Source organism: Elephas maximus, chromosome 9, assembly GCF_024166365.1.
Source record: "Elephas maximus indicus isolate mEleMax1 chromosome 9, mEleMax1 primary haplotype, whole genome shotgun sequence".
NCBI classification, from domain to species: domain Eukaryota; kingdom Metazoa; phylum Chordata; class Mammalia; order Proboscidea; family Elephantidae; genus Elephas; species Elephas maximus.
Genome location: NC_064827.1, coordinates 92,293,660 through 92,306,660, shown reverse-complemented (window position 1 = coordinate 92,306,660; position 13,001 = coordinate 92,293,660). Strand labels below are relative to the sequence as shown.

At 39.9% G+C, this 13,001-nt stretch overlaps 1 protein-coding gene across 3 annotated transcripts in view; it reads right to left on the bottom strand.

The window, feature by feature from the left end:
- PCSK5 (proprotein convertase subtilisin/kexin type 5) overlaps positions 1 to 13,001 on the bottom strand; it is a 492,175-nt gene that overhangs the window by 333,015 nt on the left and 146,159 nt on the right. For all 3 annotated transcript variants that reach the window (XM_049895206.1, XM_049895204.1, XM_049895205.1), the window contains exons 4-5: positions 9,879 to 10,022; positions 7,789 to 7,865 (exon numbers count right to left, since the gene is read on the bottom strand). In XM_049895206.1, the coding sequence (XP_049751163.1) occupies positions 7,789 to 7,865; positions 9,879 to 10,022 (221 nt within the window). The remainder of the gene's footprint in view (positions 1 to 7,788; positions 7,866 to 9,878; positions 10,023 to 13,001) is intronic.

Genomic DNA, 13,001 nt, shown 5'->3' with positions numbered 1-13,001 from the left:
ATCTGGACTATATGAAGAAGAATGGGCATCAGGATTGGAGGAAGACTTATTAACAACCTGCGTTACGCAGATGACACAACCTTGCTTACTGAAAGTGAAAAGGAATTGAAACACTTACTAGTGAAGATCAAAGACCACAGCCTTCAGTATGGATTGCACCTCAACATAAAGAAAACAAAAATCCTCACAACTGGACCAATGAGTAACATCATGATAAATGGAGAAAAGATTGAAGTTGTCAAGGATTTCATTTTACTTGGATCTACAATCAACAGCCATGGAAGCGGCAGTCAAGAAATCAAAAGACGTATTGCATTGGGTAAATCTGCTGCAGAGGACCTCTTTAAGGTGTTGAAGAGCAAAGACGTCACCTTGAAGACTAAGGTGTGCCTGACCCAAGCCATGGTATTTTCAATCACAGCATATTCATATGAAAGCTGGACAATGAATAAGGAAGACCGAAGAATTGACGCCTTTGAATTGTGGTGCTGGCGAAGAATATTGAACATACCATGGACTGCCAGAAGAGCAAATAAATCTGTCTTGGAAGAAATACAACCAGAATGCTCCTTAGAAGCAAGGTGGTGAGACTGCATTTTACATACTTTGGACATGTTTTCAGGAGGGATCAGTCTCTGGAGAAGGACATCATGCTTGGCAAAGTACAGGGTCAGCGGAAAAGAGGAAGACCCTCAACGAGGTGGATTGACACAGTGGCTGCAACAATGGGCTCAAGCAAAACGATTGTGAGGATGGCGCAGGACCGGGCAGTGTTTCGTTCTGTTGTGCATCGGGTAGCTCTGAGTCGGAATTGACTCAACGGCACCTAACAACAACAACAAACACTGACATCTCAAGGTCTTCATGCCCTAAATTTTTATATATTTCTGGATATAAGGAAACGAGAGAAAATATAAGTATCCAAGGGGTAGTTAGAAGAGAAGATTGAAGGAGAAAGATAAATAAGTACACCTGTCTGGAAAATCTGCTCAAATGCTTAATCCATTATTTAAAAAGGATACTTATCTCTTTCCCTTACTGTGATTTCCATCTGCTTTAGAGGCCTCAGGAATGTATGCGTTTGTTGTTTAAATAAGAAATTTAAATTCACACAACTATCAATTATTCATGTCAATCGTGCACTGGCTTAGCATAAATTATATCCAAACTTCAGTTTTACCTATAGCATCAATCAAACCTTTTATCAAAACTATTACTGAGATTCCCCAAGAGACTAAGTCATCAAATCCTTGAGAACAAACCAAAGTTGACAAAGGGAAGAGCAAGGGGTCTCATGTTTGTATTCTCATTATTATAAGCCTTGGGATAATTAACACATTGTTTTATAAAATTAATATTTACAGTTTAGGTGGCAGGTCTTAGAGGAATTCTTAGTTAGATAACTATTTTCTATATTTATTTGGCATCCATTAAAGAATATACAACCATTTAGACAGCTCCTATAAAAAAAAAAAATTATTTATTTATTTATTTTTATGGATCTAGTTATTTTCTTTCTCAAAGGTGTCCGAACATTCTCCCTTTTACTCTAGCAAAGACACCAAGTTAAAGGACTAATATATCTGTGTCAATCAGGGGCCCATCAAGAAACATTAGACCTTTTTGTACTGGGTAGCATTAGAAGAGTTTATTCAAGGGACTTACATAAAGATGCAGGCAGGGTTTGGGAAAACCAATAGGGAATAGTGCAGTGCCCTGGGCTAGCAACACTGGAAAACTGATGGCCCTTAGGCCTGAGGAGACTTGGGAAGGGAGTGGTGGTTGTTGTTACGTGCCATAGAGTTGGCCCCAACTCACAGCAACCTCATGGATAACAGAACAAAATGTTGCATGATCCTGAGCCATCTTCAGGATTGTTGCTATGTTTGAGTCCATCGCTCAGTGTTTGAGTCCACTCCACTTTGAGGGAGTGGTTACTGGTATCCAAAGAGGGCAGCTTTTAGGAGAGGGCCACCTGAAAGGAGTTATGATCTTTAGGGATGCAGCTAACCCCAATGACCCGGCAAGGAGCAGAGAATAAAGACATCTTCCTCATTCTCCTGCATTCCACCAATCTGTCTGAACCTTCCATTAGCCAAACCCAGTGGAAAGCCAGAGGGCAAGGGAGCTCATTACTGTTGTCCCTAGAGGTCAGCATTGTGGGGTTCGCAGCAGGGTGGAAGTTAAAAAGAAAAATTTATGAATATATATATATATATAAAACTACTGCTGTCATGTCGATTCCAACTCATAGCGACCCTACAGGACAGAGTAGAACTGCCCTGTAGAGTTTCCAAGGAGTGCCTGATGGATTCGAACTGCTGACCGTTTGGTTAGCAGTCGTAGCACTTAACCAGTACGCCACCAGGGTTTCCATATATATATATATATACATACACACACACACACACACACACACACACACACACATATCCAGCACAGTGGCCCAGTATACGTAACATCATTTAATAGATCAGCTACTTTAAATGTGACACATTTTGCTAATTCATCTAGGTGAGCCAAGCAGGGTCAGTAATTTTGTACTTAACTGTAAGAGTGAATCAATAATTTACATCGCAAACTGAACTGAAAATCATCTTCTCAGCATCTGTTCTTGCCTCTCTATTCCTTACCTCGGTAAATGTGACCCCATTTACAAGAGGAAAGGTGTCATAAAGAAATAATATCTTCACAGGTGCTATGAACGCTCATTGGAGGGGTCCCAATGTGAAAGGGTTGGAGAAGGTGCGGCAGAGCAAGTGACATGAGTTGAAGACAAGTAGCAATTACTCAGGTGCAGGTGGTGGGAGGCTGAGCGGTTCTGGCACATCCAGAGAACTGCACAAACTCTCAGGGCTGATAAATAAAGTGGGTGGAGGTGGAGAAAAACACAGCAGGCTTAATAATGAGCGAGGTCTGAAGGGTCTTGTACTTTTAACAAAATGTCAAGACATTAAAGGATTTTAATGTTCATATTTTGTTTCAGAAATATCACTCAGGCAGCAGGATAGGAGTGAGAGTGGAGACCGTGTAGGAGACTCTTAGAAGGATTGAAGTGAGAGAAAGAGGGGTAAACTATGGCAATGGCTAATGTGAATGAATGAGGGTTGTGTGTGAGGCTTTTGAAAGCTATTAAAGAAGAGAAATTAAGTTGTGAGAACTGTCAGGGCTAGTGACTATGGGGTTATTGAAGGAAAGGGAAAGGGCTGGCTGTCTTCTGGCCTGAGAGACCTTTTTCCTAATTTGTAACTCTCTCCATAAGGTGCCCGCACCCAGAACACTTCTTAGAACTAGAAAATGATAAAAAATGTTAAGTACTTCAGGGTAATGCATCATGAAACCACATGGATAGAAATACATTTTCTAGAATATTGATTGCAGTTTCTTCTTCCATGACCATAAAATCAATAGCTGTATATGAAAAGTACCAGATATTTTTTCACAGCTGCCTGTTTTGTACATATTAAGCCTCCCACATGTACATCTGTACCCAATGTTACATAGATTCATTTGACAGTCATAAGTTAAATAACTACTATGTTAAAACTACTGTGTAGTACTATGTACTGTGTAGCATACTGTAGATGCTGTTTTGCGAAAGGATTAAAGTTAAAAATTGGAAAATATATAGAAAAAAAATCAGTCTCTGCAAAGGGCCCAGCTTTTCTTTGGTGAGCCTTGTCTGACTTACTTTGCTATAGGATAACTTTATCTCAACATATTTGGCTAAATCCCCAGTAGGAAGAAATAATACTTCTACCTGTTAGGACCACAGACCTACAGCACAGGCTTTTTCTCTCTAGGATATTTTCCATATTATCAGAAAACACTGACCACATGCATTGGCTTTGCCTTGGGACACTATCTCCTGACAACAGTTCTCGTCTGCAGGAGTGAAAAAGGGAAGGCCATACACACTTTGGCTTCTGCAACATGGCAATGATGTGTGAAAGGAGAATAAAGAACCAGAAAAAATGTACTTCCACCCAGTCTGACTAAATCTGCCTGGAAACAGAGATAAGAAACAAAATGAAAAAATTCATTCCTTTAGGAAAATGAGTCTTTAACCTATGGGTTGGTTTATTCTGAAAAAGGAATTAGATTCTGGGCCCACATGCCACACCTTCAAAATATAATGTCATGTCTCAGCTACGAAATATGTTGCTATGACTTTTAAGTGGAAGGAACACTGAACAGGAAGCAAAACTGGGGAAAGGATGATCTAACTCAGACATCAATAATTCATTTATTGGAAATAGAAGTAGTGGCATGAGATGCCAGGAGACGGCTTAATTTGTAGGGAGGACGTTTTCTATTTTAAGCCTAGAACAGTGCAGTCAGCTTTACTTGACATGCCAATATCAGTGGAGGAGAAGCTGAATGGGAGGACAAGTTTTCATGGTCTCCCCTAATACTGCTATTTCTTCACCATCAAGTATTTAGGTCTGACGCTCCACCATTTGGGAACTTGAAAAAGGGAAAAGAAAAGAATTTTTTATAACTTTTGCACTTCAAAGGGGATTTCCTTCGCCCCCAAAGCTTTCGCATTACAAATGTAATGATGCAAGTCTAAAATATAATTTGCATGATTTGCATAAAGTTTTGAGGGTACTTTCTTTCTTAGTACCGAAAGCCCTTCAGGCATTATAGCTTCTACTAAATCATCTTCCAATTCTACCCCATTAGTTAGTATTCCCTAGGCATTTAGCGCAGAACAATTTGCAAAGTAGGGTCTCAGAGAATACTTGTTGAATGAATGAACAAATGCAGCCAAGTCTGAAATAATTTCCAATATGCACTGAAGCCTACAGGACTGGTTGTACAGTGAGGAGAAGGCACCTGTGTAGCAGCACAGGCCTCATCTTCCTCGGTTCTGATCATGATAAGACATTCCTCACCCTCACTACCAACCCTCACTATGTCATATCAAATTCTAGGACTCATGGTCCACTGGGAGATGACGGTATGGAATTAAAGAAAACTAGTATAGCCTGAATGAGTCATAGCTCCCAGTCCAAAGCAGAAAAATCCATAAAGGTCTAACCCTGTAAATAAATAAAGATTTCCAAGTCTAAATTTAAGTTCAAAATGTTCATATGCACATACATTTTGAGGTACTGCTTACCAAGAACTGGATATATAAACAGAAAACATAATTATACTAAGAACAGCTATTACTTATCCAGCACCTATATATATACATCAATTACATTGGAAGATACATAAAAAAAAAAAATTTTTTTTAATACGTCAATTACATTGGAAGAAATATGCACTATGCTTTATTGTTTTACATATTTTACTGCTAATCTTTACACATATTATTATGCCTCTTCTAGAGATTAAAAAAATATATAGACTATGTTGGCATCTCCTGACTGGAGGGGAGATGAGAGGATAGAGGAGGGTAGAAGCTGGCGAAATGGACATGAAAAGAGAGAGTGGAGGGAGAGTGGGCTGTCTCATTAGAGGGAGAGTAACTGGGAGTATGTAGCAAGGTAAGTTTTTGTGTGAGAGACTGACTTGATTTGTAAACTTTCACTTAAAGCACAATAAAAATTATAAAATATATACATATAGACTAATAGCTCAGGGTAGTTAGGCCCGAAGGCCATAAAGTCAATCAGGGAAAGCCAAGACTAAAAGCAAACCCTTTTAAACTACAAATCCACTCTATTTTCAAATGCCAAGGGACCTCAGTTTAAACAGAATAGTCTAACCATGGACCCATGCATAAAAACAGAGGTAGAGAGTGCTGGTGTCATATCTCTGAAAATGTCAAATTTCACTGTCAAGACTACCAGTTTAAGCACACATCTGGGAAATTGTCTGCATTATCCAATTATTAAACTCCAACTACACTAAATGGCTCAGGGACAGTGCTTGGAATGGATAAAGAGGTGACATTAGAATACCCTGGAGTGAGTGTGACCAAGGTGATTCTTCTTGAACGAAGGTCTTGGGGACAGCTAAGTTTAAAAAGTCATGAAAGACAATAATTAAAGAATTGTTTTTACACATAGATAATGTAAAGACAGTGGTAGTCAAAGATCAGCCACACCTTTGGAGAACAGTCATCATCACCAATGAGTTTTGTATGCAAAAACTCATTGGTAGATTCAAACAGAACTGGCAATAGAACAAGCAGAACAGATTGGCAGTTTCTAGCTATAGACCCTCTTGTCCCTTAAACCTTCTGCACTTGGGCATGTTGGATGTAAACATGATCTAGACTTTCCTACACAAAGTCTTCTTGTTTCTCTTTTCTCCATACAAATGTTGGTTTATTAGGTTCCTCTTTTTTTTTTTTTAAATGTGTCACTGATGAAGTTTTTGGGTACTATGCCCCAAATCCATTACCCTAAAGCCCTGTGTTTTTAGACTTTGCAGGGTGCACTTATTTTTAGGAACACAGATGTCGCATGATAGCAGAATGGACTGCATAATTAAATTTATCTGCTGTGACTTTCTAACTATCGAGAGCTTCAAATTTCTTCTTTAGAGTGTTTTGTGCTAGTTTTCAAAATAGGCTAAAAATATGTTACCTCACTTTGTCTGAAACGATAACCCTTTGTGTGAAATTCACTAACCTGAAACATTGTAAACTGGATAGCAACAACCAGGTCTGAAAGAAAACTATCTAGCTTAATTTAGGTCCCTTTGTATTTTTTTCTTGGAATGTTCTGGAAAATTCTATGTACATCACCCTGTTTATTAATGTTCATCATTAAATATGATTTGTAATATTTACTTGGCTGTTAATATTAAGCAGCGCATTTTCCACAGCACTTTGTTGAGAGTTTTTTTGTTTTGTTTTTTGTGGGTAATAAAAAGCCACATGTGGTCACAGTTGCCTAAGTAATGTGGTTTTATCTAAATGTATTGACTCATTTAATTAAATCATACTAGCTGAGAAAATCTTCCCTAAAGAAAAAAGCAGGTTGGAAAGGGCACATAACAAATGAGCAAGAACTCTGCGACTTCTGTGTTCCCAAACTACGAGATGTACATAAACACTCAAAGGATTATCCTGGAGAAGCTTTGCAGTAAAAAAAAAAAAAAAAAGAAAGAAAGAAAAAGTTAGCTAACACGACATAGAGATTGGAAATATCTACTAATCTTTTAAGGAATCTGGGTCATTTTTAGCAAGAAAATCCTTCCCCCTTACTTTGTGAAGGCTGTTAGGATATATTACATGCTATCTCATGGATGCGCATTTTCATTTATTTTGACTAAAACTACCGTACTAACTGGAAAGCATATATATGGTTAAATGATTTCTGTGCCTCTTGACTATAGGCAATCCTTGTAGGTACGTCAGGTATATTAGTAGAAAACACAATTACTACAAAGCAGAATGGAGTAAAGGAGAATTGGAATAAGAAAGTTCCTGAGAGAGATCTCAAAGACAGTAGGTACTCAATCAAATTTGTTGGATTTAACAGAAAAGAAACTTTTTCTTTTGCTTCTCCCTTTAGTACATCAAGCCCACAAAAATGTGTCACATGTCAATTACTATGTGAGGGGCAATACTCTCCAGTACCACTCTCAAGAGTTGGAAATGCTGAGTCATTCCCTAGGGCTCTCTCTGTAGTTCTCACTATGTGGACCACCTCTTTTTATTAGCCAGAAGCTTCAGTGAAGAGACAGTTGTTTATCTTGGAGCAAATCAGGGATCATTTGTTACCAAGGCTTTCCAAGAAAATACTTCCCTCAGTATGAACAGAAAGCAAAGCTCCAGGCAGGCCTTGCCAGACACACGCCAGCCACCCCTCACGTGGGCCTTACTTGTTCTCATTGCTTGCATCATAACGAGGCATTGGGTCCAAATCATTCCCATTCACGTCACAACTTGCTAGAGCATCCTAAAACCACAGGGGAGAGAAAGGAAATGGATGGTCATTAATCAGCCATTAACCCTCAGGCTCATGCATTCTTGAACACATTTCTGCAAGAGAATATTTAGGTTAACTAAGACGTTCATGGTTCAGTGCTGTCAGGCCACCTTAGGGAGGGATCACTTGTCCAATAATAATCAGTGTTGTATTTTTCTACTGTAAGAGGAAAAAGTACTCTACACAGACCATATAATTGCCTGGTCCCCATTCTTGCTGGCAATTTTCCTGCCATACCTCACCTCATACCTAGAACTGACGCCCTCCACCCAGTTCATAAAACGTGTATCTATCAAAGATGGAGTCAGGAATTACCACCTTTTCTGTGAAGTACTCCGTGACTCTCTTCTACTCAGACTCCATGGCTACCTACTTAAAAAAGTGATTTTTTCCTATGGATTCTCTTCCTAGTCCTTGACTCATTTTTAGCATAATCCAAAGACTTTAGAAGACAAAAATAATTCACCAAAAATTGGCAAGCCAATTAAAAATCATATTTGGTATTAATTAAGTCAGGTATCTCAGGACTTCTATTAGACAACATCTGCCTGGTTTCAGTTATTGTATCTACTATTAAAGAGTCTACAGTTCAGACTATTTACTAATACTCAATGGCCTTTTGCCCAAACCAAAATAATAAACAAAGTTTTATTACACACCAACATTTCAAAACAAGGCAAAAGTGTCGCCAAAACCAAAGTTGTATTTGCTGGCTTTTAAAAATGATTGTGAAAAATCTTCAAATTGCTAAAAAGATTTTATTGGGTTATTACCATTGTTCAAATTTACATCACAGTAGACAACCTAATTTAGGATATTTTGGATTTTCTTATGAGGAGCCCTGGTAGCTCAGTGGTTAAGCACTTCTTGCTAACCAAAAAGTTGGTGGTTCGAACCCACCAGCTGTTCTGTGGGAGAAAGATGTCACAGTCTGCTCCCATAAAGATTTACAGCCTTGGAAACCCTGGGGGTGGGGCGCGGTGGGGGCAGTTCTACTCTGTCCTATAGAGTCACTGCGAGTTGGAATTGACTCAATGGCAGTGGGTTTGGTTTTGGGGGATTTTCTTAGGCTTTATGATTATGATTATTCTTGTACAGCTAATGGCATAGGTAACTCTAGAGAATTTTCTTTCAGGGGAAAAGAAAAAAAGAAAACGTAAAGAAGGTAATTACAATTAGGCTAAAGCTCTCTGTATGTGATCAAATATATTCCTATGTAGTAGGGAGCAGGGACAAACCATAAAACCCCTTTGACAAGAAAGACCTCTCAGCTAGGAAACAGGCAGCTATCATTCAGTGATTATATGTGACCCTGGATAACTAACTTCAACTTTCAGATACCAATTTCTTCACCTATCAAATGAAGAGACTGAACTAACTTTTCTCTTCAGTTCCAAAGCTCTCTGATGTGAACAGCCACAAAGCTATCCGAGTAGGCTTGAGACCGGGGTGAGAGTTGCCATGCTATACTGTTTTGTTCAAATGGGAACTAAATAAATTTACAGTTCCTCCCTAAGAAAGGGAATTGGCTGATCCCCATGTACCACAGTGGGGCTGATGACTGCTGTTCTTAAAAACAGGAGAGGCAGAGAGAGAAAAATACCAGCAAAAGAACTTGAGAAAAGTTATGACAACATTTCTCTCCATAAGGGAAACTAAGAGGGATGCCTGGCTACTTGGATGAACTGTTGAAAACCGTAGCTGTTGTTGGTAGCAAGACGGTGTTGGTGGTAGAGTTTCTGCTACCTTACCACCGGCTTTTTTTTAAAAAGGTCAGCACAGCAAAGGCACTAGACAGTTTAATGTGTTATTTCATGCTTCCTGCACCCTAAACGCGCACCTTTTACTAGAAAGGAGCAACATGGAGAGCCTACAGTATCTGTCAGCTACATTTTCCAGTAGCTTTCCCCCTTTGTGATAATCCTAACATGAGTTCCTTTGCTGCCAGGGAGGGGAGGCGGTCCACCCACAGCCAACACTTACATAGTTCTGCATCAGATCTGGGTGTGTTCTCTCAATGCCATCGTCCAGGATGGTGACCACAATGTTCTTTCCCGTGTAACCTCTCTTCCAGGCTCCTTCAATATTCATGTCTGATTGGCAGGGATGCGTGTTGTCACTGCAGTGCTAAAGAAGAAAGAAGGAATACTGGATGTTAGAGACTACTGAAGAGTTAGGCGATGGGGGAATTAACCTATGTGTTAAGATAATGCATTAAATTAACAGCAATTTGGTGGGTTGCCAGGTAGAGGGGAAACATGGATCTTTTCCTTACCTAACAGGGGAAGGTAGGAAGGCAAGGTATAGGGAAGGCAAGTGAAATAGAAATCTCTTCCACCAGCTCTGACCCGCTGTGATGCCTTAAATCCTTTGGAAGAGTATAATAAAATAAAGTTTATCTGAACAGCAGAATAATGGATAGATCAGGTTTTTTTCACACTGCCATGTATTAGTGACACATGTAATTACCTCAGATAGGCATCATAGCATTTCACTTATAAATCCAAATCAGGTAACTGAAGAACATATACTTTATAATTTCTTAACCAGGTACCTAGATGCCAACCCAGCTACAAATGAGAACTAACTTTAGGCAGCTTTTGTACAGTGTCAGTCAGGTGTGTTACTGTGAGAAACCCACGACTGAGAGCAAATAGCAGGTTCTCCAAGTTCCTTCAGTACATTACCAATGGCGGCCACACCCTAGTTTTTGTGTCTGTGGAGGGTGGGGGGGGGAGCGTAGAATGACCCAATCAGGGCTACTTTGAGGAGGGAAAGTATGGAACAAAGTACAGAAGGGTAGATGTACACAGTATACAGGAGAAGGCGTGTGAGGGCTTTTAAGGGAAAGCTGTAAAAACATAGAAACTTAGCTCATTATATGCAGCAATTTTATTCCTTAATGGCGACAACATATAAATATACTGAGAAATGAACTAAACCAGCAGCTTTTCCCACTATAATATACTAGCGTTCGTCCAACCCACATGATTGTTCTTTCAAAGTCCATCTTTTTGAAATATCCTTCTGAGTGGTGTTGTTTTCCAAGTTCTTAAGACTCAAAAGAGGAATAAAGGAAAAGAGATGTGCTGAAATGCAGTGCCATAGCAACACGGCCACCCCAGGCCTTCGCCATTCACTGTTTTCTGCCTGCTCTGTGATGCTTTAGCACTTGAGAAGCAAAGAGAATGCAAAGCATTGTATGCTTGAAGCATAATGGAGACCCTACTGACCTTGATTCATTTAATACACACTTCATTGAGTGCCTACCACCTGCTGGCGGGTACGGACTGAATAAGGCACAGGAGATCCCTGCCCTAATGACCCTCCAGTGAGGAGGCATGGATAATAATAAATAAATAAACAAATGAACAAGACCCTTCAGAGTGCTCCTTATGTTTCAGCGGAATTAAAGAGGGTGATATGATGGTGAATGTGAGAGCTCTGGGTACCAGACTTCAGGCAAGATGGTCAGAAAAAGATCTTAGTCTTTGAGAAAGTGAAACGTGAGCTGGGACATGACTGATGAAAAAGAACCAGTCTGCCCAGGACCCTGAGGACAAGTGTCCTGGAGGAGGGAGCAGCAAATGCAAAGATTGTGTGAGGCAGGAAAGAGCTTAACACGTGGAAGAAAGAGAAAGAAGGTTGGTACTGTTGAAGCAGTGTGAATGAGGGAGGGAAGGATACAGAAGGCAAGAAATTAGAAGGGAAGGCAAGGTGAGACGGTGCAGAGGTTTGCAGGCCATGACTTGACTTTTATTCCAAGTACAACCTCAATGGGAGCTCATTTCTTTCCAAACCTCATCCCTCAATATCAAATGTTACCTAGTGACAGATACTGTCAATGCCCCCGACATGAATGAGTTAATTAATTTATTCCCTAAATAAGATTGCCTTTTGTTGAATGTCATAAATACATTTAATAGTTTCAGGGGTTTTTCCTAAGAAAAGGGGTTACCCAGTTTTCATTAGTGACAATACCAATTTCATACAGAAGAGAGGTTGATATATTTTAACAACATTTCCATCTCTTCCCACCTTCCTGGCTTCTTCCTGGCATTCCAAAAACCAACCCCCCGCCACTGTGTCAATACCAACTTATAGTGACCTTATAGGACAGAGTAGAACTGCCCCCATAGGGTTTTCAAGGCTGTAAATCTTTCAGGAAGCAGACTGCCACATCTTTCTCCTGTGGGGCAGCTGGTGGGTTTGAACCACTGACTTTTTGGTTAGCAGCTGAACTCTTTAACCTCTGCACCACCAGAGCTCCTTTTCCTGGCATTAGAGGGCCTAAACACATTCTCTCATCTGCTAATCCAAATTCCACACCCCCAATGGCCCAGTTTTCTGGGCACAGTGCAGGACATACCTCCAGCCACAAAGTGCTTCAACCTACTCGTCTCCTTCTTTCCCTGAATTTAGAGGCACACACACAGACTCTGTCCTACACAATCCAGCCCCTATTCACATATTCTATTGAATTGCTGTTCCCTGTTGAATCCTGTGTGTTAGTTTTGACTCCTTGATTGTAAGCACACAGAAGACCATGCATTAAACTAAGCCTAACCTAAAAACAAACAAAAAAACCAAACCAGTTGCCGTCAAGTCAATTTTGATTCATGGTGACCCCATATGTTTTAGAGTAGAACTGTGTTACATAGGGTTTTCATGAATGTGACCTTTTGGAAGCAGATCACCAGGCCTTTCCTCTGACGTGTCTCTGAGTGGGTTTGAACTGCCAGCCTTTCAGTTTGCACCACCCAAAATTCTAGTAAATACTGGTTAATTAATTACAGTTAAGAAATGAGGGCATATCCTCAACTTTATTTCCAAGTTCAAAATTGCCATTAGGCTTACTGCTCTGACCTTAGTTAGCTGAGATGACAATGAAGGAAATGGTGTGGATTTCTGAAATGTTTATGTTTTTGCAGAAGTCTCACTCTGGCCAAGAATTTGGGCCTTTCCTCACCAAATATTTTACTTAAACACAAAGCAACCCTGACAAGTTTCCATTTCATTTTCTTTTCAAAACCTGGTCTGGCCACCTGTGGTATGGATTGTGACACGGAGTAACATTAATGTGGATAAAAGGTGGGCCACAGGAAG